At 42.6% G+C, this 26,124-nt stretch overlaps 1 protein-coding gene across 7 annotated transcripts in view; it reads left to right on the top strand.

The window, feature by feature from the left end:
* Positions 1-26,124, top strand: part of PDE4D (phosphodiesterase 4D) — a 741,318-nt gene that overhangs the window by 493,420 nt on the left and 221,774 nt on the right. Inside the window, exon 1 of one of the 7 annotated variants that reach the window (XM_054986995.1) lies at positions 3,909-4,034. The exons of the other annotated variants lie outside the window; for them this stretch is intronic. Within the exon in view, the coding sequence (XP_054842970.1) occupies positions 3,961-4,034 (74 nt within the window). The 5' untranslated portion in view covers positions 3,909-3,960. Of the gene's footprint in view, positions 1-3,908; positions 4,035-26,124 lie in introns of those variants that run through there. 7 annotated transcript variants of the gene reach the window in all.

Below are 26,124 nucleotides of genomic sequence, written 5' to 3'. Positions count from 1 at the left end.
AGTTCAGCCTAAAAGGAAGAGGGGGGGAGTCTTAACAAACCATCTGAAATAGGGTTTCTAGCCAGTGACTGGCATCCAGATGAAAACCAGAGGGGTAGAGATAGGGGGGGGCACTGTAGGCATTACAGTGTTATGTAAATTATGTGGAAAACCCAGAAGTGACTTTACACTCTTCTAGGAATCAACAGAAACTCTATGGTAAAACCATAGTGAAACCATGATAAGGCAAGAGGCAACCTTACGTGCTCAGAGGTATTCTGGTGACTTAAAAGGTTATATTTATATGTTTAATATTGTATTATTACATATGTATGCTTGGTGGGGTGGCGCATAGGGCATGCCATAGTCATGTGGCTCTTTTGGTTGATGGTAATTGCGTATCTGGCTCTCCATGAGTACCAGTGCTCTAACCACTATATAACACGTCTTTGGCTAGAGTTCCAGAAGCATAGACTAATATAAATTTAAGGTTGATTGTAGTAATATTTGGTAATGCAGCTGAATTGAACAAGATCAATTGTTCTGAGGCCAGAATCCTATTCATAAGCACAAAATATACAGCTTTTTAAAATGTACATGTATTTCTAAACTTTTTATTTTAAATAAATTCCAGGGGTTTTAGTCACTTTTTGCCATTAACAAAGCTTTACCTCATACGGAAAAAATTTGCTTCTATATATACACAGCTATTTCTCCAAACATGAGCAATTTGATAATCTGCATATATTTTTCACAGACGGCAACATGCATATGTGTAGCAGTGTTTTGTAATTCCCAAACCAAGTCTGTAACTCTGTGCACGTTTATTTGAGACTGCACTCAATGAGATTAATTTATGACTAAACACGGAATAAGACTACAGAACATAAACTCTAGGAAATAAATTCCTAAAGGATTTACACAGGCCTCATGTATTCTCAGTAGGGTTGCCCACCTGCCTTCTGACACTCCAGTGGCTGGTGGGAGAAAAAAAACCCCAGCAGCAACAGTATGACATCACTTCCAGGAAAACCCAGAAGTGTCATCACACCTCTCTAGTAATTGCTGGAGACTAGAGTAAAACCACAGAGTTTTTATTGTGTTCTAGAGAGGAGTGGTGTAACTTCTGGGCTGGGCCCAGCAACCTAACTTTCACACTTCTTTGAAATGGTTTAAATATATAGTTTAGTCTGATGTGTCAGGCTTAAGCAAGCTTGCTTAGAAGCCCCATTGGTTTCTCTGAGATTTACCTCCACGTAGACCTTCTGATGATAGCGGCTGAAGGCTTTATTTTTGTTTTGTTTTCTGTCCCCCCCCCCCACAGTTCTTTTGAGACCACTCTTACCCTGATCTTTTTTAAAAGCTTGTTCTGAGTTGCATTTGTTCTGTGTGTGGAATGTCTCTTTCTTTCAGGTTTTCTTTTGTTCCACCCACTCCTACCCACCTCCAACCCATTTATTTATGATGGTTAATTTGTTACAGTTAAACCATTCCTCTCTTCCTCCCCCTTCCTGGTTTTGCTTTCAATCTTTTTTATTGTTAATTTAATAACAATATCGCAATGTAATGTAATAATAGATGCAGCAGGTTCTCTGAATTCTCAGCTTTCATTTTTAAAAAGTAAGTCTCTAGCCCCATCTGTTGTGGAAATATAAGAGAAAAGGCACATATCTTCAATGGAAGGGACTAGATACTTACTTATTAAAAAATGAAAGGTGGGAATTCAGAGAACCTGCTGCATCTATTATTACAACATTAGGTCATTATAATATGAAACTGGTGGGTTTTTTAAAAAATCATTGCAAAACCTGTGGAGCATGGGGGAGGGGGCTTAAGAATGTGTTAAAAATAAAAAAGAAGTTGGGTGCGGTGATGCCACCGTCAATGGCACTGTTGACAACACTGCCCTTGCTTGAAAATCCTGATTATTTACAGATGTGAGGAAGAAAATAAACTGACTCCACAACTGTTAAAATGCAGAAGGAGGGCAGACATGCAGAAGCGTATCCAAACTGATTCCAGTGCTTGTGGATAGACTGCTAAGAAAATCAGGAATAAGTCGAGCGTGCTGAAAAACCCTTTATCTTAGGCTAGAGGAAGTTAGGAGTCTTCCTCCAATTTAAGTGGCTCTTCTGTCGGAAGAAGAGCCACTTAAGCTGGAGGAAGAGCTACTTAGGCTGGAAGAAAACTTCAAATGCCGCTAAGTGGAGTGGTAGGATACAGGCCAATGTATTTAACAGTTAATCATCATGTGAATGAATGGCATATCCTGCCACAACTTTCTCTGTGCAGTTGTATGTATAAAATACCCTGTGATTTCTAGCTTGCTATAAGATTGAGTTTGGAAAAGTTGGGGCATGCTGTGCTATAGCCAAGACTGTGTCCTTCTTAACCTGGATTACTGCTGTGACTTTGAGTGCTTCAAGTGGTAATTGAGATCATAATCCAATATGGAGATTGGAAGCTTATTAGCCTGTACCTGTGCCAAGCACGGTTGCTAATTTTTATAAGTTTTTTAAAAAGCTAGGTTCTAATTATGTTTTGCTCATTTATACCTTATGGCTGCTTTTAAAATTTTAAAAATCAGATTTTTATGTTACTCCATCCTTCCACATCCCCACTATTTACTATTGTGCCATACTTTGAACAGTGGTGTTTATAGATAGCACCACATCTGCTTCCCATCTTGAATACCTTTGAAAGCATACAGTAGATCTTATAAAAAGTAGCATTTAAGCATACCAGAGACCAACCACCTGCAAAGTGAGAGTCTTCCTTGTGTCTAGTTTTGCAGTAAGCTGAGTTGTCAAAGTCATTCACTGTAACAGGAGAAAGGCACAAAGCCTTCTGGACGGAAAAGCTGCCAAAAAGTCTGAAAATAATCTACCCGTCTGATACTGTCTCTCCTGGAGTGGCTGATGCCTCACAAACAATTATGCCCTAGTGGGGGCAGGGCGGGGGGGGGGACACCCTGCTTAGTTATATAAATAAATGCCTCTGGAGGAGAGAAGCAAAACTCAGGTGGATAGAGAAATGAACTCTGCAAAGCTGTTCACACAAATACCAGCAGGAAATCCTTTTTATAAATGACACATCAGGCCTATATCATGCTTCATCATATATACCCTAATTACCCCATTATGCATGTTATGACAGCAGAATGAACATGTTTGTGAATGGGGAACATATTAATTAGAAAGTGTGCATGAACCCAGTGAGAGCACACTTGTATGTACCTCTGCCACACATCACTGAAAAAAACAGAGCTTTGATTATGGGCAGAAAGCCCCAAATGAATCCCTTTTGGGCAGAAGAAAATCATGGATAACACCAGCCGCCTGCATCATATGTCACATGCAAGGATAGGATGTTCGGGTAGACCAATTGGTACCACCTGCATGAACGGTTTCTGGCTGGTGACTGCATGTAATCTAGCTCTTCGAAATGTCTTTTAAAGAACTAATATTTTCATGTTACCATGCAGTGCTAACTGGATACTAAATGTGGGCCTCCCTTCCTTTTGTTTGATTTTAGCCTACCTCTATTTTATTAAAGAAAATACGTGTAAGCCAGGTGTTTGAAAGCAAAGATGAAGCAAGCTGCTCCTACTTCAACACCTTGCTCCTCTGCTCTGGGCAATTTCCAGCAGCACATACCATTGCTCTCTTTTAATCAGTGCTATATTTATAAACAGTTTTACCGCTCGAGTAGTTTCTCCCTTCAATAATGAGATAAGACCCTGCTTGCTGCCAGTGTTCTTACCCAGGGCAAGTGTCATGCTGCAGGAAATCCTGGTTATCCTTCCTGTCTTGTGCTTTCGGTTAGGCTCGGCACTGCCAGTTCACAGCGTTGTCAAAAGGACATTCCCCAAGAGAGCTACGAGTGCTTTTATGAATAGAGCAAGGCACCTCCAGTGCCGTTGCAGTGCCTCTCTGCAGAAGCGAGTGTTGTTTCCATTCTAGTTTGGAATTGCCCTGTTAAATGGCCTTTGTTTGGGACGTTCCTCGTTCATCCCCAAGAAACAAGAAGAGTTTTCGCTTTTTGAAGTCATTCAGGTACATGAGCTGTTCCTACTGTGAGTGGATGTCGACAGTCCAGTTGATCTGTAGTTTCTGTGTAAAGTTTGTGGTATGTAGGGGGCGGGAAGAGGGGAATATCTCATTCAAGTATAGTTACTCTCGTAAGAATACAGGTTTTTTAAGCATTCTTTTCTAATGTTAGCTTTCTAAATAAGCAGCTTAACATGAACTTTGACAGCTTAGTTTGGTGTAAGAACATAAAATATGTTCTTACATTTTAAACAGAAGAAAATGAAGTAGCATTTTGAAATGGAAATGACCATGAAGTGGCTGAATTTGGAAATTCAGTGCAAGAACTTGTATTATGGAATAGAAGTCAAAACCCATTGAAATCAGTGGGCTTAGACTGGAGCAACACTACATAAATGTTTGATACTTCTTTGTAAATATCCTTATGGTAGGGTAAAAGTTATGAGAAAATAGCACTTTAAAAAATTCTACAAGGGAAACAAAACAGACTGCGTTCCCGACATTTCTCCCATTGGGGAAAAGTGGATGACATATTTAATGAATAATAATTTATTGCCAAACTTGCTGACAATGTCAGTGCCCTCATCCATTTCTAAATCTCATTCACATTTTAAGATTTTACTGTTCTTTTATACCTGTTTCATTTAATACTTGTACATAGGCATGATAGATAATCTACACAAGAGACCACTAGCAAATGCAAACCTGTGCCTAAAACGAAGGACGGTGTATTTGTCACTGTTGCACAAGTGTTTCCTTTTCATGAAAAGGATTTGTATTCTGATTGTAGGCCAGTTTGTGCTGATGCTGAAAAGTACCCCAGTTTAGCGAGAATAACATTTTGCTTGGAAATTGCTTTTATACAGCGGTACCCTTCCAGACTGGACCCTATACATGCAAAAGGGTGTTGTGTGATTTAAAGAAAAGCAACAACAACAAATAACTGACTTTTGTTCTTGCTAGACTGGAGTGACACATACGCCAATAAATTCATAGTTGTTTTCAGCTCTGGAATCATGGATAATTTGTTTGGGGAGTATGAGGGATTGAGGAAAGAGTCCGTTTCCCCACTCTCCACAAGGCCTGCTGTGCCGATTATTGTAAGAATAGGAAACCCTAGCATGCAATATTATGCTTGTTGCCAAATGCTAGGATCTCTGGACCAAGGTCAGAGTATATACATTAATTCAAACTAGGGTTGCCAACCTCCAGATGGGGCCTGGAGCTCACCTGGAATTACAGCTGAACTCCAGACTACAGAGATCCGTGCTCCTGGAGAAAGTGGCTGCTTTGGAGGTTGGACTGTATTCCATTATACCCTGATGAGGTCCCTCCTCTCCTTAAGCCCACCCTGCCCAGGCTACACCCCTAAATATCCAGGGATTTCTTAACCAGGAGTGGGCAATCCTAATGCAAACTTTAAGAGGTTTTCTATTAAAAAATTACAGAAAGAGGTGAGAGGTATCCTATGAGCAGTCAATCCAATTCCTTTTTTTTTTTCTGGGTAGTTCAGCCTCCAATCTGCCTTCACCTTGTAAGAACAGTTTTATCCCTGGAGGTTCAGTAATTCTGTCAATTCTATTAAGTCTTTTAGGTTATGCATTTTTAAATACCAGAAGTGTAGTTTCTTGGGGTAAATCACCTTATTATTCACCTTTAATTGTCGTTCAGATTCACAAAATGAGATGCTGAAATAGGAACTGTGGTCTAATGTTGCGTATTGCAAATTCAGTACTTTGATTTCATTCACACTTTTAGGTTATCGCTAAAAAGCTACTATAAGATGTTGCTGGACTTTGTTTCACTGTAACTTAAGTCGGTTGCCTTCGTCAATAGACTGTCCTCCCCACGTCACTGAGATATCTGATGTCAGTGTCCATGTCCATAATCTTCTAAAAATGATCACGGCACAGTAGTAGCTTCCAGGTTTTAGGATCCGCTCTACTTTCCGGTGTTTGGTCCAGGATATTCTGTTACTAGGACGTAGATGCAAGAGTAAGTGGAAGAGCATAAATGTGGAAACTTGTGAACAAGTGATACTAGGAGTGATGGTCCTGTGTTGCTTATTCTTTCTATATTTAATTTTCTGGAGGGTTTGACCATCTGTAACTTTTTTAGTCACAGTGTCCTTTATTTTGTGTGAAGTTGCAGATTGGAGGAGAGACATAAGTCATTGCCAGACTTCGAACCATGTGGCCCCAGATGATTTTAACTTAGAACAAAAGCTGTGATCCTAGCTAATTTTAGTTTTCAAACTAGAAAAATTCAGTAGTTTAGAACAGATCCTTTACCTCTGTCCACTGATGCCTTGAAGAATGAGAGGGGGGAAATTGAATTAATAATAAAATCTGTCCTTTTCCATAATCCCACTCCATTTACTAATTATCCTTTATTGCATATCAGCTCTTAGAAGGAGCTGGCAGACTATATTTTTATGAAGGGTGTACCTGAAAGAAAATGCTACCACATAACATTTATAGGATAGCATGGGTTCCAGTACAGACTTTTGGGGGATCCCACTGTTGAAAACAAATGACAAGTGGAAATGATGATCCCTGTTTAGATCACTTTTTTAAAAAAATGGATTGGGGAAGTTCATGGGGTGATTCTGAAGCCTTAGACAGAGACTTTGAGATACTGGAAATTCCATTCATAGTTTTGTTGAGTTGTATAAAAGGCTGTATTTTTATGAAATGTGAAGAAATGACTTCCAGTTTATTGAAGGCTGCAAAAATGCTGCAGTTGAAGCACTGATACGGTCCATCAAATGGGTAAATAAATCTAAGATAGTTAAATAATGGACGTAATTAACTAGCTTCATTAGGATGTGGCAAGACCAACAAAATGGTTAGTTTTAGAGCAGATTAGCAGGCATTTGTACAATTCTGAATGAACAGAGCAGGCCTATTACATCTTTTCCGTTGCAATACTTTATTTTTATCATTATCTACCCCTTCACACGAAATATCTGATGTTTCATTTTTCTTTTAACAGATCTTAATCAGTTAAGGAGATTGTCTTTGGAACTTCTTTTGACCCATGCAGTTGTTCTCTTGGGTGTGAAAAAATGCATTACAATGGAATTTGAGTCATCAATTGTTTTTTAAAATATCAGTCAAATGATTTAATGTCACAATTACAACTATTCATATTAGGAACTCAATCTGGCTGTAATTTTCTCATCCCCATCTCTGATAGGGATAATGTTCTTGGGGATTATATGTCTCATTGAGGGATCACCTCCCTCTGAAATTTTAGGCAGAGAGGAGAAAACATTCCTGTTCAATAAGCAACCACAATTATCCCTTGCAGATGATGTGGGCACAGTAAAGGTGAAAATTGTAAGTGAGTGGGCATTTCTTTCCTCTCCTGGGAGCATGAAGAGGTGGGTGGGGTGTCTTTCCCTTCCTTTATAACAATTAAACAAAGTGAGCCCTCTCTTTTGCATTTTCTCTCTGTACTTCATTTCTTTCAGCATTTTTCTCCCAGACCAGCTGTCCTTTCTATATTTAACCCTTGCCAGGAAGAAAATATGTTTGAGGCAGCAGATTGTGGTGAAGTAAGATGGGATTGAGTAGGACTGGTTCCCTTCACTGATGCACTCCACTTTTTATGACACAGACACACTCTGCTTTACATGTGAATGGGCAAGCTTGTATATTACTTCCTCCAAGGATGCAACGTTTTTAAATACGATAAAGGCGTCTAACAGGTCTCAGATTCTAAGCTGGCATTTCTGTCTCACATAGAGGAAAGATATGATCTTTTTCATCAATGATCTCAGATTTCCTAAGTGTGTGAGAGTCAGTTTGGTGTGGTGGTTAAGAGTGACAGGACTCTAATCTGGACAACCAGGTTTGATTCCCCGCTCCTCCAGCTGGGTGACCTTGGGTCAGTCACAGGTCTTCCGGAACTCTCTCAGCCTCACCCACCTCACAGGGTGATTGTTGTGAGGATAATCAGGGCTTTTTTTCTGGGAAAAGAGGTGGCTGAACTCAGTGGGTTGCCCTCGGAGAAAATGGTCACATGGCCGGTGGCCCCATCCCCTGATCTCCAGACAGAGGGGAGTTTAGATTGCCCTCCATGCTGCTCAGTGGTGCGGAGGGCAATCTAAACTCCCCTCTGTCTGGAGATCAGGGGGTGGGGGCCACCAGCCATATGACCATTTTCAAGAGGTTCCGGAACTCCGTTCCACCGCGTTCCTGCTGGAAAAAAGCCCTGAGGATAATAATGACATATTTTATAAACTGTTCTGAGTGGGCATTAACTTGTCTTGAAGGACATTATATAAATCAAATGTTATTACTACTTTATTATTATTGCAGGGGAAAACTTCACTTTCTGCCTCCTTCTTCCCTACTGTCTGTAGGGCAGGCAAGATGTCTATCAGGTTGCCTGAAGTACAGCTCTCTGCCTCTACCTCACACCTGCAACTCTGCAGCCCTGTCTGCCTTCCAACATGTGCATGCAATGCCTCTTTCTCATACTTGTTATGATGGTTGAGGAGGGACATAGCCTGAGTCTGAGCCTCTGCCTCTGTCCTCCCCCTGCCCTTATGTACCATTTGCAAGCAAAACCTTGGACCCAGCACATCTTTCATAGCCACAAAGAATGAGAAAGCAAACACAAGAGCCATGCTTGTAAAATCAGAAAGTCTTCCTAAGTTGAAAAAGGAAACATTGTACACAGAAATTCCAATTGAGATAACTCTTGTTTTGGCAGAAGAATTATTCTATTTGTGTAAATTCCTTGTCTGGCACATACCTGCTGAGGAACTCACTCCATAACTGATCTTCCTGCTTCCCATTGCCTGAGAAAATGAAAACAGACAGCAAGGAACAAGAATAAATGATCAGATTGGAGACTCTGAATATTCTGAATTGATGGAAATAATTCTGTAAATATTGGGAACATCTGCTGTATTTATCAATGAACATTGTTCAGCTCAGGCAAGAGTGAGGGGGGGGGTTATTCTAGCAAAATCCCCTTCTTTCTGAAGACACCTGCCCCAGTGCCAAAGGAAAATTCCCCCCCCCCACCTTCCTATTCACAAAAGCATTGGGTTTTGTATTTTAGCTCTTTGTTGGAGGAAATAATGCATTACATTCCTAATTCCTCAAATCATTTTTGATTCCAAGTAGTTGGATTCAAAAGTGCCCTTCTGGTGACAGAAGGAGCTTCAAGTCCCCCTGAAGGAACAAGTAAATATTTGGGGGGTACCCTTGGACCCAGGGTTACTGCTGGATGAGTAGGTAGTAGCTGTGACCAGGAGTGTCCTTTGCCAGCTTCGAGCAGATAGCCAACTGTGGCCTTTCCTGGGCAGAAAAGATCCGACCCCTGTGGTGCATGCCCTGATTTCATCTAGATTAGATTACTGCATGCACTCTGTATGGGGCTGGCCTTGAACAATGTTCAGAAATATCAGTTGATGCAGAATGCTACTCTCAGGATGTTGACTGGAGTAGGTGTCAGGGACACTGTCTTTCAACTTGGCCCGTCTGTATTGGTTCCAAATCTGTTTCCAGGCAAAATTCAAGTCATTGGTGTTGACATCTGAAGTCCTATATGACTTGGGACCAGCATTCCTGAAAAGCCCCCTACTTCCTTACTAACATACCTGACAACTACACTCATCTGTCAAGGCCCTGCTTCAGGTGCCGTTGCCCTCTGAGATTAGGTGGTGGCAACATAGGATAGGGCTTTCTCAATCGTGGCACCAAAAAGCTGGAATTCGCTCCCCAGAGGGACTTGTTTGTCCCATTTTGTTGCTCTTTCTCCAGTGGAAGATAGCTTTTTTTGTTTCTAGTGTCCCTCAGTGATCTCTCTTTCCTGCCCTATGTTTTAATTCCTGTTTTTATAGTTTTGTATGTGTGTTTTGGCTTTGGTTTTCATTGTTTTAAAGATGATTTTTGTTTGATTTTAATGGTTTTGAAGACGTGTTTTTATTATGTATGGTTTTAATCTGTTAACTGCCTAGTGGCTCTGATGAGGGCATAAGGGCACGGTATACATTTGGTAAATAAGTAAGTAAGTGGAAAGAGTCTTTCTGTCAGCAGAAGACTCATGTTGTCAGTTTTCCTTCAAGAATGGAATGGCACCTTTGAATCCAGCTCCATACATTGTTAGGAGTGAAGTTTCTGTTGTTTAAACACATCTTTCATGCAATATATTATATTTAGGAAGCAAGGGTTTTTTAAAAAGCTTACTCTTTCCAACAGCCTTGTAAAAATGTACAGCACTGTGCTGTAACTCTCAGTTCTTCTGTGCACTCTTACCAGTGGGTGTAAATCCCCCGTAACTTGGAGGAACCTGCTTCTGAGTAAATACACACACGTCTGAGCTGAAAACAAGCATGTAAGATCTGTCCTTAAGACTTGAAGCTTTGTGAGGCATTCCCACTTTCCTAAGTACTGCAAGAGAATGACTTGATTGCTTGGTTGTGCTGACTTGTGCTGGTTATATACCGAATAAACCTGATATGATATGATATGCTTGCTTGCTTGCTTTCAAGTTTGTTTAAAGTGCTCTTTTTTGTTATTTTCCATCTTTGGTTTCCCTCCAGAATATTTTGGAGGGGCCAAGAGGCATGTGTCATGTGCTTCTAAAGAGCTGCCAACAGCTAACATCCTCAGGCAGATGTTTGGTAAGTTTGTCAAAATGGAATAAATGGAGTCCAATCATTTAAGGATTTCCTGAGTGCCGCTAATTGGTCCTGAAGCCCTGATTGTCAAACTGGAGGTCAGATTGGGGGAGCACAGTTCGATCGGCTTTTATGAGTCTTAGGTAATTTGTGTGCAGTCCCTCTTATCTCTCTTATCAGGAAGCAAAAGGTGAAAAACAAAAGAAATATTAAGTTGTTTCATTGGGGGAGGGAGTTGCAACTTTGGTTTCTGACTGCTGGAGGATCAAGACTCTCAAGCAGGAACCATTAAGCATTTCTCACTGGATTCTGTTCCATTAAAGAATTGTGGTTAGGAGGCACATGATGTATCACCCTTGCTGAAGCTCTGGGTTTGGTCAGTGCCTGGATGGGAGGCCTGCTTGGAATCCTACGTAAGCTGTCTTGAGTGCAGCTTACACTTCCTCAAGTGACGTTAGTAATGGCAGTTAGTAGCTGGGTGGCTGAGGTCCTTGGCTAGAGCTGCACACATGAGGCTACTTTATGCTCAACAAGGGTCTTGGTCTTTCCAAGTTAGTATTGTCTACTCAGACTGGCAGCGGCTCTCCAGGGCTCAGGCAGAGGCCTTCCACGTCTCCTGCTCTCCTGGTCCCTTTAACTGGAGATCCCAGGGATTGAACCTGGAACCTTATGCATGACAAAGCAGATACTGTACTACTGAGCCACAGCCCAAATTCAGACATGATGGAAGAATGCTTGGCTGCTGTTTTCCTGATGGCAACCTTGTTGCTTGTTGATTCCTGGACAAAGGGGCTCTCAGCTGGAGAGCCCAGGCCCATGCAGAATGGAAGGGTGCCTGGCTACTGTTTCCCTTCCCTCTTTCTGCTTTAGAGAAAAGTGATTGTGATTTTAATAGTTTTCCTTCCACCTTCAAGGATTTTGTTTTTAAGCATGAAGGTGCTGTTTATGATCTGCATTGTAATGATGCTTAAGAAATCCTAAGAGTCCTAAAACTATAAATAGAATGAATATCAAATCGGACACTCAGTACATCAGATAAACATGGTGACATGAGTTCAGCATGTACCGTGCCAAAATACAGTAACAGTTTCTAGAAGCTGCACAAATGCAACTTGTATACTAAGGCAATTGCTCTGTTGCTTGGTTAATACTTATTTTTTTTAATTTAATGTTAGTAATTTGCAAAAATCATAGAAATGTTTATATATATCCAAATTTGCATATTTTCTTTAATATTACTTGTGAGTTTCTTAACTCATTACCTTTGTAGGTAAAGTTCAAGTTCACACAAAAATAAATATACTATAACAATTCTAGTAATGCAACTCAGGGGCAATTCTCATGTTACAATTTGTACTTTGGGATGTATACTCAAAAAATACAAGACTGGTGCATGTATGTTCTGTTTAGTTCAGTTCTTTTATTTATACTTGTAGACCAACAGGTCATAAGCATATTGGAAAAGAATATAGCAATATATAAATATACAGACAATGTGAGAACACAAGAATACAAAATTTTTACATCAGGAAACAATGCCATTAAATGCCATAGATAAAAATTTTGCAACTGCAAGAGTCATGTTTCAGTCAATATCTGCTAGTACTTTGGTTACAACCTCTTGTTTTGCAACATAACTCAGTTTTTGGATATAAATTGTAATCTGTTTGTTACATGCTAAATTATATTTCCTGCAATCAATAAAAAATGCTAGATGATATTTACATCTCTGGATTTACAATCACAAAGCCGCTCAGAGAAAGGCACTTCTAGGAACCTACCTGCTAGTTCCCTTAAAAGCAGGACATTTAGTCTTGCCTCAGAGAATAGTATTCTATATTTGGGAACTGTTAAAACTTGCAGTAGGCAGGTAAAGATTTTGGGGTTGGAAGACCCAAATAGTATGGGGTACATACCCTTCTGGCTCTACAACCAGTACTCTATTTATCGAAGTGTAGCATGCTAGATTTAATCAGCTTATGTGCAGTGGAATATTCTGTTTGGTTGAAGAGCTTGAAGGAAAAGTCCATTCTGTGAAGCCTATCATCAACTAAATTTAGCCATGGACTTCAGAAGCCATCCTTAGCTAGAAGATTCAGATAGTATTCCTCCTCAGAATAAAGAATTTTCAATCTAAAAAGGAAAGTTGCTATCCAAGCTTTAGCAAATTCTAAATGGATAGCTGGGCCAGAAATACACATAGGGACATTTGACAATGAACGTAAGCAGGAAATAAAACAACAGTCAAACTTGTCGCTGACTTTAGCTTTGGACAATGGCTCACCATAGGGTAATATAGGAACTACCTTCATCTGAAAGGCACAAATGGCAGCTGGCACATAGTTACCTCCCAAAGTTAAAAAAAAAAAAATCTCAAAAGGGCTGACAAATGCTAGCTTCGTAGTAGAAGTAATATAACATTAAGGAAAAAAGGACTCCCAAGTAATGGAAGATGTTCACCTGAGCAATTGAAAGGTCATTCAGAGACCAAGATGGCACCCCTTTACAGAAGGCAACAACTTTTGTCTTTTAATAATTTATGTTTAAGAACTCCTGGGAAAAACAGAGAGCAAAAGCATTCAATAAATGTCTTAGCCCAATACAAGACTGAGATATGAGCACAGCATCATCAGCATAGCACACATTTGAGATGGGTCTTTAGGACAGGTGAAGTGTGTGGAAGATTTCACCAGAAATTATTATCAATGTCATATAGAGAGAGGTTAAAAGGGTAAGGGACCAAAAGGCAGTCTTGATGAACACCTCTATTTATTTTGATCTCTTTAGTCAGCGGGCCATTATTTTCACATCTCACTTGTGTTGTATTGTTTTGATACACTTTGCCAATTAGCCAAAGAAGCTGGAGATCCATAGGGATCCTTGATAATTTCCCCCACAATCTAGCGCAGGGGATACAATCAAAAGCCCTTCTTAGGTTGATGAAAGCCACATGTAATTTACCTCCTGATGGTTTAGTGTATTTTCCGGCCAAATGGGCAAGTACTGCACAGTGGTCTGTGGTAGAGGCTCATCTTTTAAAACCAATCCGAGAGGGCATTAGGATCTGATTGTCTGACAACCAAGACTGTGATTTCATAAGGAGGTAAGAAGAAAATAATGGTCCTTAGATTCAAATTTAATAGCCAGTATATAATCTAGGTCTAAAATCAGTTCTAAGCCGTGGCATTTAAAAGAGGAGGAAATCAAACAAGCGAGGCTGTCCTTAGATCTGCCTCCCTTGGAGCTGGTGCATGTATGTTTAAATTGTTCCCTTGCTCAGTATGGGTTGTAAAGAAAGGACCAGGTCCCTATGCATTTCCCTAAGGAAAACATCTACTTAAATGTGTGTGTACCATTCTCAGTTGATTAGTGGAACAAATACATGTAAACTTGAGTGTCCATATTCAAAATGTCAAGTAAATCAGGACACTCAGATATTCTACAGTTATAAGACTCAGAAGTGGTGTAGCATAGTGGATAAGAGGCAGTTCCAGCTGTAAATATTAAATCATCTGGGAACTGTGAGATTTAGCTGGAGTTAACGGAAAATGTGTACAAAACTGGCTTATTTTCAGATTTGCAAATTCACTTCGTTGTTCCTTCCTCATGCCAAGAATCATGGTTAAATATTAATCCAGACTTAGGGGAGGGAAATACAATTAACCTACACACCTGGATTCATATGTCATGCGTGACTGGAGTTAGTGGTTAGCTGCAATTCTCAGCCTGAAAATGGAGGTCAGAGTTTGGAGGCACGGGTGGGAGCCTCACAATAGACTGTCCACATATCTTTTCCCTTGATTGAGCAGTCACGTGATGTTTGAATGCAACCTGGGTGGCTTTTGTTAAGTCAATATCTTTCATCTTCATCCTTTCCCTGCCCTATATGTAGTATGGGCATCAGAAAGAAGTGATGTGGACTACCTTCAAGAACTCTACTTTGTTGGGGTCATTACAGAAAAGGCCCAGTTGCAAATAGCCATCCACTGTATTTCAGACAGTGAGTATAAATGAAATCCAGCCTATAAAGAGGACGGGAGAAGACAGTCCATTCAGTATCTAGAGCATTCATGACTTTAACTGTTAGAAAGAAGTTCTTTTAATTGCATTTAGAAATCACTTGGGAGTCAGTGAAGTTTTTTGTAAGATTTGGTATTATGTCGTCTGAGTGAAATACAGAATGGATGCATACACAGAGTTGCATATCCAGATCTTGCATGTATGTTGCAGTCCTTATTTATTTCCATGGAGGAAGAGAATCTGTTCACACAAAGAAATGCAAATAAGGAAGCTGTTCCATGTGGGGAAATTGCATGCTTTCTGGAGCTCCGTGCAAACATGAGTTCGCACATCTGAATTTGAACATTGGATCAAGGAAACAAAGGGTCTCTTTAGGTGTGCCCTTTTTTTAAAGGGTTGGATCTGGGCTCCCAGACTCAACTTGAGTTCCCTGCAGCTACACAGCAGCTTTGGGGAATAGCTGATAAAAAATAAAGGAGAGCCCAAACAGCCATAGAATGCCTCGGGAGATAAGGGTCTCCTCCCTCACCCCTCAAGCCATTTCCCCATATCAAAATAGCATGGGAGGGAGATTTTCCCCCCTGTTTTTCTGCTCCATGTGGAGTATTCTGTTCACATGGAGCAGTAAAAACAGGGAGAGAACTCCCCCCCCCCCCATGCTATTTTGACAAGGGGAAAGGCTTGAGGGGGAGGGAGCCCCCTCCCACCGTGGAGGCATTCTGAGGCTGTCTGGGCTCTCCTTTATTGTTTAACAGCCATTTGCTTTTTCAATGGCTGAGGAAACCCAAGTTGAGTTTGGAGAACCCAGACCCAGCTCTTTAAAAAGCTGTGCATCTAGAGAAACTCTTAGAGTGGTTTCTGTGAATTACAGTGCAATGGTTAGATTCTTTCAGCTTACTTAAATGTGCAGTGGAAAATGGTTGTTGTGGGTTTTCCGGGCTGTATTGCCGTGGTCTTGGCATTGTAGTTCCTGACGTTTCACCAGCAGCTGTGGCTGGCATCTTCAGAGGTGTAGCACCTCAGTTGGACACTGAGAGATCTCTGTCTTTTGGTGCTACACGTCTGATGCCCGGAAAACCCACAACAACCATCGTTCTCCGGCCATGAAAGCCTTTGACAATACATTGTGCAGTGGAAAGTTTGTAGAAGAACTGAATTTCTTATTTCAGGGAAATTCTTCTTCCAGATACTGGAAGGAATGTGCAAGCTGATTATCGGTGAACTTTGACATGAGGCTAGATGTAACGCTTTCCTCCTGGAGTCTGGGCTAACATGTACTGTTCTGGATTAGATTTTCTCTCTCCACTTCACATTCTTCCGTCAGGTCTGGGCTTGGGACTTCAACTTTTCCTTCTCCTGAAAAATTTGTAGACTTCCTTGCTAGGAAATCACCTAACCCATGTGTTCACTCATGACTTTGCCAACAGGAGGAGTGAAAGGACTGGTATGGCTCTGATGACTTCCCATTGCTGATCACAGCAAAGCTTATTAGTCTGGGAGAATCAGGCCTTTCTTTAAAAAGCATATTCAGCATCATTCGGAACATTTTGGGGGGGGGGGGAACTGGGCTCAGTGGGCTTATTACCTACATATGTCAAATCAAACTACAGCAAAATATTGCTAATTGTTGACGTGCTGGTGCATTATTTAATATAACACAGATGGTACATTTACTTACTCTGCTATATTAGCCAAATGGAGCATGCTATTATTGGAGTCCTGTTTCAAAACACATCCATCCAATAAAGCTGCCAGGTACCTAATGCTGTGTGAACTGCCAGAAAGAAGAGGTTCAAGTTTCACTGGAAAGGCTGGTTGCTGATGAAGCAAGTGAGCTAAGCAGATGCGTTAGAAGGGGAGGCACCAGCACCACCTGTTGAAGGCTGAGCACTGGAAGTAAGCTTAGAGGACATCTAGTTTATGTGAGGAGGAGATCATTGTGTCTGCCCTTTCTTGAGAAAATGGGGCAGTGAGGAGTCTAATTTATTTTAATTGTGACAGTGAAGTAAACTGAACTATCTCCCCTTGCTACATTCCATTGTTTGAAGCATTTTATCTCAACAATGTGCATCATTCAGCAACTGCCGTTTGGAAGAAACTAAGAACATAAGAAGAGTCCTGATGGATCTGACCAGGGTTCCCTCTCTAGTCCCGCATCCGTTTCTCACAGTGGCCAAGCATGTGCCCTAGAGGGCTGACCAAAGGCTCGTTATTGCTGGCAGACTAGCAGGGGGTTCCTACCCTTGACTCTCAGGAATTACAAGATCTCTTGTCCTGAGAGGCAGTGGCTAAAATGTTTACTACCCAGCAACTGCCACTCCAAGGAGAGAGAATATTTTGGGAATTGGATGGCTGGAAAATACATGGGACTTCAGGTTTTATTTTACAATATAAGCTGCTTAGAGGACCTTACAGTTGAAAATTAAGATAGAACTCATATAAATATATATTTTTAAAAGGCTAGAAGAAAAATGGTTAAAGCAATGGAGTTCAGCAAGGTGAAATGAAGAAAGGGCAGGGTTTTTACCCTCTTCACATGTGTGTTCAGTTTTCTGAGCCCTTCTCCTTTACACATGATTGCAGTGTTGTGTGAATAAAATGTGCATTCCCTCCCCGGGAATGTGAGGATTTGCGTGTTCCTGGACTAGGATTGAGTCTAGGAGGTCAGAGTTTGAGACCTTTTGGTACAGTGGGCTGCTGCCTTTTCCTGATCCATGGATCCTGTTATTAATTTGCTACAAGTTTTATTCCAAGACTCTGGATAGACCAAATTCAGAAATAAAAATGCAGTAATTTCTGGGGTTTCCCTTATTGGGGTCTTAGCTGCATGGTATCAAGTTCCATTCTATCATGGAGCTGTTAATTCTGCAGCTGGCATGCTCCAGAACAAATGCAGGCATCAGCTAAAAGTAGGTATTTGTGGGAAAGAAATGAAGTAGCAATATTTGTTTCCATATGGGGTTGTTTTATACTGAGTCTACACTTTGGTCCATCTAGCCAAGTATTATTTACTGCTGGCTGTATCTTCCTGTGCTCTTAGCCAGGTGATTTTCTAGCTTTGCCACCACAGATCCTTTTTTGCTGAAGATGCTGGGAACTGAACTTTGGATCTTATACATGTATATGCAAAGCATGTGTTCTACCACTGATCTATTGCTCCCTCTCCAAACATTCTTCAAGCAAAACAAAAATTGATAACAGGTTTGCCCTAACAAAATGTAAGAGACATTTGCATTGAAAAGGCAACTGCTGGGCAGGGGCAGGGCAGAGCAGAGTCACCTGGGCTCAGGAGCACATGGTCTGCAGCTGCTAGAGGAGGTAAGGGCTTTTTGCCTTTCTTGGCTGTGGTGGGTTAAGCTGAGAAGCTAAGGGTGGTCCTCTCTAGCTTTGGGGCTTTTTGTGTGTAGTTTTGTGTTGATTTGAGTGTAGTTTTGAGGCTAAGTGTGTTTGGGCTTGATTGTGTTTGAGGGTGAGTGTGTTTGTAAGGCTGCTGGGGGTTGCTGGAATTCAAGCCACACACCCCCTTTGTGCTCACCTCCTGTGCTTAGCAGGAAGTGACCTTTTGCATTGAAAAGGCAACTGCTGGGCAAGGGCGCGAGCCTTTGGCGCGAGCCGAAGAGCGAGAGCTAAAGGGCTCTTGGCCTGTGGCTCTTAGCCGGGGGATCATAGCCGTTTTCTTTCCTCTTAGTGTGTTGTTCCTAAAACAGAATAATGAAGTCAGAATGCCAGCAGGGGGTTGGGGGCTTTCCAGTGTATTGCACTGAGTGTCACATGTATGACTATCTGCCTTCTGGTCAGAAGTCCTGGATGTGTGCTCGCTGCAAGGAGCTCCTGGTTCTCAGGGAACGAGTACGTACCCTTGAGGCCAAGGTGGCTGACCTGGAGAAGCGGAGACAGTTAGATAGGCACGAGGACAAGATTCTCAGGGACAGGATAGATGTGTCCCACTCTAAAAATGGCAGCGTTCTTGTTGTCAAGGAGAATGAGGATCTTGTGGAATCAGGGCACCGTACTGAGGATAAGGGGAACATGCCCTCAGAAGGGACCTCTTCTTCAGTTGGTGAGCAGGTTTCCTTTCGCATCAAGGAACCATCCCTGGGTGGGGCGGGAGGGAGGCTCTTGGTAGTTGGTGATTCGATCCTTAGACAAGTAGATAGCTGGGTGGCACAACCGCGTTCTGACCATATGGTGACTTGCCTGCCTGGTGCGAAGGTAGCGGACATTACGCGTGTTATAGATAGGCTGGTAGATAGTGCTGGGGAAGAGTCAGCGGTCGTGGTCCATGTTGGAACCAACGATGTTGGGAAATGCAGTCGTGAGGTCTTGGAACAAAAATTTAGGCTGTTAGGCAGGAGACTCAAGGCCAGGACCTCCAAGGTAGCCTTCTCAGAAGTGCTACCTGTTCCACGCGCAGGGCCAGAGAGACAAACGCAGATCAGGAGTCTCAATGCGTGGATGAGACGATGGTGTAGGGAGGAAGGGTTCAAGTTTGTTAGGCACTGGGATTCTTTTTGGGACAAGCGGGAGCTGTACAAGAGAGACGGTCTCCACTTGTCCCGAGAAGGAACCCAGCTGCTGGCACTTAAAATCAAAAAGGTGGCAGAGCAGTTTTTAAACTAAATGCTAGGGGAAAGCCGACAAGAGATAAAGTGTCTCTGGTTCAGGATGGTTCATCTCAGAGAGATGAAGGGCTAGGTATAACACTTCTACAGGGAGATAGATTAGAGTTGTCAACTGAGATGGAGACAAACAGTGCAGATGACCTAACTACGTCTCGAGGCAAAGTGTGCCGGGGAAGTTACAGGTGTTTATATACAAATGCTAGAAGTGTCCGAGGTAAAATTGGGGAGCTGGAATGTTTAGTGTTGGGCGAATCCATAGACATTGTGGGCATATCAGAAACTTGGTGGGATGAGGAAAATCAGTGGGACACGGTGATTCCTGGATATAAATTATATCGGAAGGATAGGGAGGGAAGGGGTGGTGGTGGGGTGGCTCTATATGTCAGAGAAGGTATACATTCCAGTAAGATTGAGAAGGTAACTGAATTAGATTCGCTTCTGGAAATGCTATGGGTTGAAATTACGGGCCCAAATGGAAACTTAACTGTGGGAGTTTGTTATCGCCCTCCAGATCAGAAAATAGAGGAGGATTATAAAATGATGACAGGATTAAAGATGGCTGCTAAACAAAAAAACTGTGTTGTAATGGGTGATTTTAACTACCCACACATTGACTGGGCCAATGGGTGTTCGAATCGGGGGAGAGAAAGTGAGTTTCTAGACTGTCTCAATGACTGTGCTATGGAACAGATGGTTACAGAACCTACTAGGGGAGAGGTGATCCTGGATTTGGTCCTCAGTAATGCTGAAGACCTGGTGAGAGATGTAAATGTGATTGCACCACTTGGGAACAGTGACCATAATGTTATTGAGTACAACATATGTATAAATAGGAAATTGCCAAATAAGACCAACACAGCCATGTTTAACTTCAAAAGGGGTAACTTTTCTGAGATGAGGGGGTACGTGAAGAAGAAACTGAAAGGGAAAGTAAAAAAGGTCAAAACACTTGGGGAATCTTGGAGACTATTTAAAACTACAATCCTGGAAGCTCAAATTAAATATATACCGCTGGTTAGGAAAGGCACAAATAGGTTTAGGAAAAGGCCAGCATGGTTAACAAGCAATGTAATAGAAGCTGTAAAAGGTAAAAAGGATTCTTTTAGGCAGTGGAAAACTAGTCGGAGTGAGGTTGATAAAAAGGAGCATAAGCTGTGGCAAAAAAAGTGCAAGTCTGTGATCAGACAGGCAAAAAAGGAATATGAGGAGCATATTGCAAAGAACATAAAGAAAAACAATAAACAATTCTTTAAATATATTAGAAGTAGGAAACCAGCTAGGGAGGCAGTGGGGCCCTTGGATGACCAAGGCGTAAAAGGATTACTAAAGGGTGATAGGGAAATGGCCGAGAAGCTGAATGCGTTCTTTGCTTCTGTCTTCACTGTGGAAGATAAGAAGTGCATGCCCACTCCGGAAGCACTGACTTTGGGAGGGGTTTTGAAAGACCTGAGTCACATTGAGGTGACGAGAGAGGAGGTTATGCGACTGCTAGATAATTTAAAAACTGATAAATCACCGGGCCCAGATGGCATACATCCAAGAGTTCTGAAAGAACTCAAGTGTGAACTTGTAGATCTCCTCACAAAAATATGTAATCTGTCATTAAACTCTGCATCTGTTCCTGAGGACTGGAAGGTAGCTAATGTTGTCCCCATCTTTAAAAAAGGTTCCAGGGGAGATCCGGGAAATTACAGGCCAGTCAGCCTGACGTCAATACCGGGTAAGTTGGTGGAAACTATTATCAAAAATAAAATTAGTGGGCACATTGATGACCAAAAGCTGATGAGGAAAACTCAGCATGGGTTCTGTAAGGGAAGATCTTGTCTCACCAATCTGTTAGAGTTCTTTGAGGGAGTGAACAAACAAGTGGACAAGGGAGACCCGATAGATATTGTTTATCTTGACTTCCAGAAAGCTTTTGACAAAGTTCCTCATCAAAGGCTCCTAAGTAAGCTCAGTAGCTATGGGATAAAGGGCCAAGTCCTCTTGTGGATCGAAAACTGGCTAATTAATAGGAAACAGAGAGTGAGTATAAACGGGCACTTCTCACAGTGGAGGGTGGTGAGCAGTGGGGTGCCACAGGGGTCGGTATTGGGTCCAATGCTTTTTAACTTGTTTATTAATGATTTGGAATTGGGATTAAGCAGTGAAGTGGCTAAATTTGCAGATGACACGAAATTGTTCAGGGTGGTGAAAGCCAGAAAGGATTGTGAGGCACTCCAAAGGGATCTGTCGAGGCTAGAAGAGTGGGCATCCATGTGGCAAATGAGGTTCAATGTAGCCAAGTGCAAAGTAATGCACATTGGAACCAAAAATCCAAAATATAAATACAAGTTGATGGGGTCTGAACTGGCGGAGACTGACCAAGAGAGAGATCTTGGAGTCATGATAGATAGATAACTCACTAAAAACGTCAGCACAGTGTGCGACTGCCATAAAAAAAGCTAATGCTATGCTAGGGGTTATTAGGAAAGGGATTGAAAACAAATCAGCCGGTATCATAATGCCTCTGTATAAATCGATGGTGAGGCCTCATTTGGAGTACTGTGTACAGTTCTGGTCGCCACACCTTAAAAAAGATATCATAGCACTGGAAAAAGTACAGAGAAGGGCAACTAAAATGATTAAAGGGTTGGAACACTTTCCCTATGAGGAAAGATTGAGGCGCTTGGGGCTCTTTAGCCTGGAGAAAAGACGACTGAGGGGAGACATGATAGAGGTTTACAAGATAATGCACGGGTTAGAGAAGATAGAGAAAGATGTGTTTTTCTCCCTTTCTCACAATACAAGAACTCGTGGGCACTCTATGAAATTATTGAGCAGTCGGGTTAGAACAGATAGAAGAAAATACTACTTTACACAAAGGGTGATAAACACATGGAATTCGTTGCCACAGGAGGTGGTGGCAGCTACAAGCATTGCCAGCTTCAAGAGGGGACTGGACAAATATATGGAGCAGAGGTCCATCAGTGGCTATTAGCCACAGGAGATAGATGGTATTCTCTTTGTGGGGAGGTGGTGCTCTGTTGTCTTGGTGCTGGAAGGAAGGCAGTGGGAGGGCATCTGGTGTCCTGGCCTCACTGACAGTCCTTTAGATGGCACTGGATTTCTAGCCACTGTGTGTGACAGAATGTTGGACTGGATGGGCCACTGGCCTGATCCAACATGGCTTTGCTTATGTTCTTATGTTCTTACATGCTTTCTCTTTGTTGGGCAAAGTATGCAGCTGAATGCTTCATGCTCTGGGAGTCCTGGTACCACAGCTGTGAGGACAGCTTCAGAGGCAGGAAGGGGTCTACCACACCCCTGTTTGTTCTCCCTTATTCTATGCTGAATCAGGAATGAGACTTGAAGATCTAGGGCGAGAGAAGCAAGGAAAAAAAGAAAACAAAAAATATCTCCAGGCTATTTTTTTTCCAATTTTTCCAACAGTAAATTTGGAGTATGGGGGGAAACTATTTTTTTTCTTCTGGGATAAGTGAAATGTGTTTTTAATATCAGGTTTTACTTGCTCGGAATGTGTAGTATGAAGATTTTTTGTGTAAGTCAATCTACAACATTAGAGAATGACAAGTGGGGGAGCTGCAAGGCCTTGCGAGGAGGGCGCATCTAATTTTTCCCTCCCCCACCATGTCCTCTTACCCTTCCTGTCCCCCACAGCCTTTCCCCTTTTTCTGATTCCTTGTCTCCTTCGCACCGCCTTTGTCTGCCCCCCATCTTCACCTTTCCTCCCACCCCAGGCAGCCTCTCCCCTCTGGCCCAGTGGAGAACCTGCAAGTACTTCCATGAGGTACTTCACTTTCCCCTCTATGCCCTTTCCCAAACAATCTCTTCTTTCCCTCCTCCTGGCAGCCCCCATATGCTTCCCTTGTCTTAGGTCTTTCTCTCCTTCAAACTTATTAAATGGCTTAGCTTTTATCTGTCCCCCATCTTCATCTATATTTTCCTAACTTCCTTTATATACTGCCTTTCTCCACAGTGGGGGCTCAAAACAGCTTACATCACTCTCCTTGCCTCCATATTATCCTCACAACAACCCTGAGAGGTAGGTTAGGCTGCGAGTATGTAACTGGATCAAAGTTACCCAGTGAGCTTTCATAGCCAACTGGTGAGTCGAACCTAGAGGTCTTCCACATTCTACTCTGAAACTTTAACCACTACATTATACTGGCTTTAGAGGGGGCTGCTGTTGAACAGTAGCAAGCAAACAGGCCTGGGAGAATCAGGCAAGTCAGGTGGCATCAGGTCATGTGGTGGTTGCTTCTAGACCTGGTCCCAGTGAGTCTTGCCTCAAAGGCCCAAACAGCCCTGGAAAGGACCCTGCCCCCTCCCCCTGCCTGTTCAATCTTCAGAGCAGCCATTTTCTCCCGGGGAACTGACCTCTGTGGCCTGGAGATCAGTTGTAATTCAGGGAGATCTCCAACTACCATCTGGAGGCTGGCAATCCTAGTATTTAGAGAATGATGGTTCCTGAGTGTACCATAGACATATACCACATACTTTCAAACATGTTTATTATTTAAATATGACTAATAGGGTTGCCAGGTCCAGGTTGGGAAATTCCTGGAGATTTGGGTGGGTGGAGCCTAGAGAGAACAAGGTTGGGGGAGGGAAGGGGTCTAAATGGAGTATAATGCCACACAGTGCACCCTCTAAAGCAGACATTTTTTCCAAGGAAACAGATCTTTGTCACTTGGAGATCAGTTGTAATTCTGGGAGCAGGGGCATAGCATGGGTTGCCAGCACCCAGGGCAACTCCTGGCAGGAGGTGGCACCCCAGGCACCAAACGTATCTGCATGAAGTTTGCACGCTCCCGGGACTGCACAATGATACCACTTCTGGGAAGTGATATCATCGTGTAGGGCGTAGCCGTCTCCCCAGGAGCGCTCCCATGATTCGGGCTGCTCACTTCCCTGCCCCTTACCTGGCAGCTCTTTGCAGCAGCCATCCTCACCGCCAGCAGCTTGGTGTGCTCCTTGGCCAGCAGCCGCTGCAGGACAGCCAGCTCAGCACCCAGTGAGCCGGCCACCTCATTGGTGTGGCAGGTGGCCAGGGAGCCATGGGCGGCCTCCTGCAGATGCAGCGCAGGCTCTCCTTGGCACGGCGCCTCACCCCCTAATAATTATGCCCCACCCCCCAGCAGCGCTCCTGCCATTTGGGCCACTTGCCTCCTTGCCCCTTACCTGGCAGCCCTCCACAGCAGCTGCCTGTACCACTGCCAACAGGTCAGCGTGCTCCTGGTTCAGCATCCACTGCAGGATGGCTAGCTCAGTGCCCAGCAAGCCGGCCACCCCGTCAGCGCTGCAGGCGGCCAGGGTGCCATGGGCAGCCTCCCACCAGTGCAGCACAGGCTCTCCTGAGCGTGGCACCTCCTAAAAATTATGCACCCCAGGTGACTGCCCCTCTGTCCCCCCCCCACGCTACGCCACTGTACAGGAGATCTCCAGCCACCACCTGTAGTAGTGCCAGGTGGTGCATAATTTTTAGAGTAGAGGCCTGTAGTAGTGCCTCTTGGGGGTTACTGGTGGTGTCACCTCAGCACAGAAAGCTCAGCATTCTTTTCTGAGATTTTAAAACTTTATGGAAGCACTCCAGAAGACATACCTGTTGCACCTTTTCCATTTCAGCTCTTTATGTAGGATGTTGCTTGGTTATAAGTATGAATTCAGGCCTTCTTTCTGGCTCACTGCTGTTGGCTGCCCTCTCCATCTGGCTTTATACCCTGTCTAGGGTCATGTTCTCAGGGTCTCACTCAAGCAATATTCCTCATTGCTGCAGTAAGACTTGTTTTGTTTTTGGCAAAGTGCTGAGGATAGAATAAGGTCTGAACCAATTCCCTAGGCATAAATAACACACATACCAGTTGTGGGAAACATCATTTTCCCTGTCAAGATTACTTAACATACTGGTTTTATACGTTGCCCTTTTTCATAGAAATGGAGATTTAGCATCTGAAATAAACCTGTGCTACCGTTATTTTGGTGGCATCTGCCTCCTTTGGAGATGCTCATCATTCTTGTCTCAGTAATTCTGAGGAAGGTATTCTGTGAGGCTACTTAATCACACAGTATAACCTTTTTAATTCTTCAGGTTGCAGGTGAGGAGTTGACTCATGTTAAGAAAAAGAAAACCCTCTATATAGAAGCATAGCATGTCTACGAGAAGGTTGAACAGACCCCTTTGAGCTGATATCTTGGATTTCTATGTATGAAGGGATTTCCATGAGGGAGCATTTATTTATTTATTTATTTATTTTTATTGGATTTTTAGCCCGCCCTCCCCTCAAGCAGGCTCAGGGCGGGTCACAATCATAAATAAGATACAAGAAGTAAAACCAATAAAATTTATACATTCTGCCCACCTGCAGTCTATAACAGAACCTTGTGTAGAGAGAAGACGAGCATAACTTTGGACACTCTTGTGCTTAATGTCTGCAAGATCTAGGCAAAACTTCAAATGTGTAAACAAACAAACAAACCAAAACTGAGCCCAAACCACCACACTGCAATCCAGGGAAAACTTTGCCATTTGATTCGGAATGCTGATTATATACACTAGCTGTTGCCCATGGTGTAAGAAGAGAGGAGGTTTGAAGGAGGGAAAGAAAGTTTTGAAGAATAAATATACCTCTTTCTTGCTCTGAAAAGGGTACAGGACTCTTCCTTTTTTAAATCTAGAAAATATTCTTAGGGAAAAGAAACAAAAACCCCTATTATTTTCAGGACCCTGTAGAGCATGCACTGAATACTAAGCAAGAAGATGTAATTTCATGCTTGATAGTGTGGTAATAGCTGTTGATTAAATGTGTGGGTC

Source organism: Eublepharis macularius, chromosome 8 (assembly GCF_028583425.1).
Source record: "Eublepharis macularius isolate TG4126 chromosome 8, MPM_Emac_v1.0, whole genome shotgun sequence".
Classification (NCBI taxonomy): Eukaryota; Metazoa; Chordata; class Lepidosauria; order Squamata; family Eublepharidae; genus Eublepharis; species Eublepharis macularius.
Note: the sequence above shows the minus strand (reverse complement) of the source record. Positions and strands in the feature narration are given on the sequence as shown.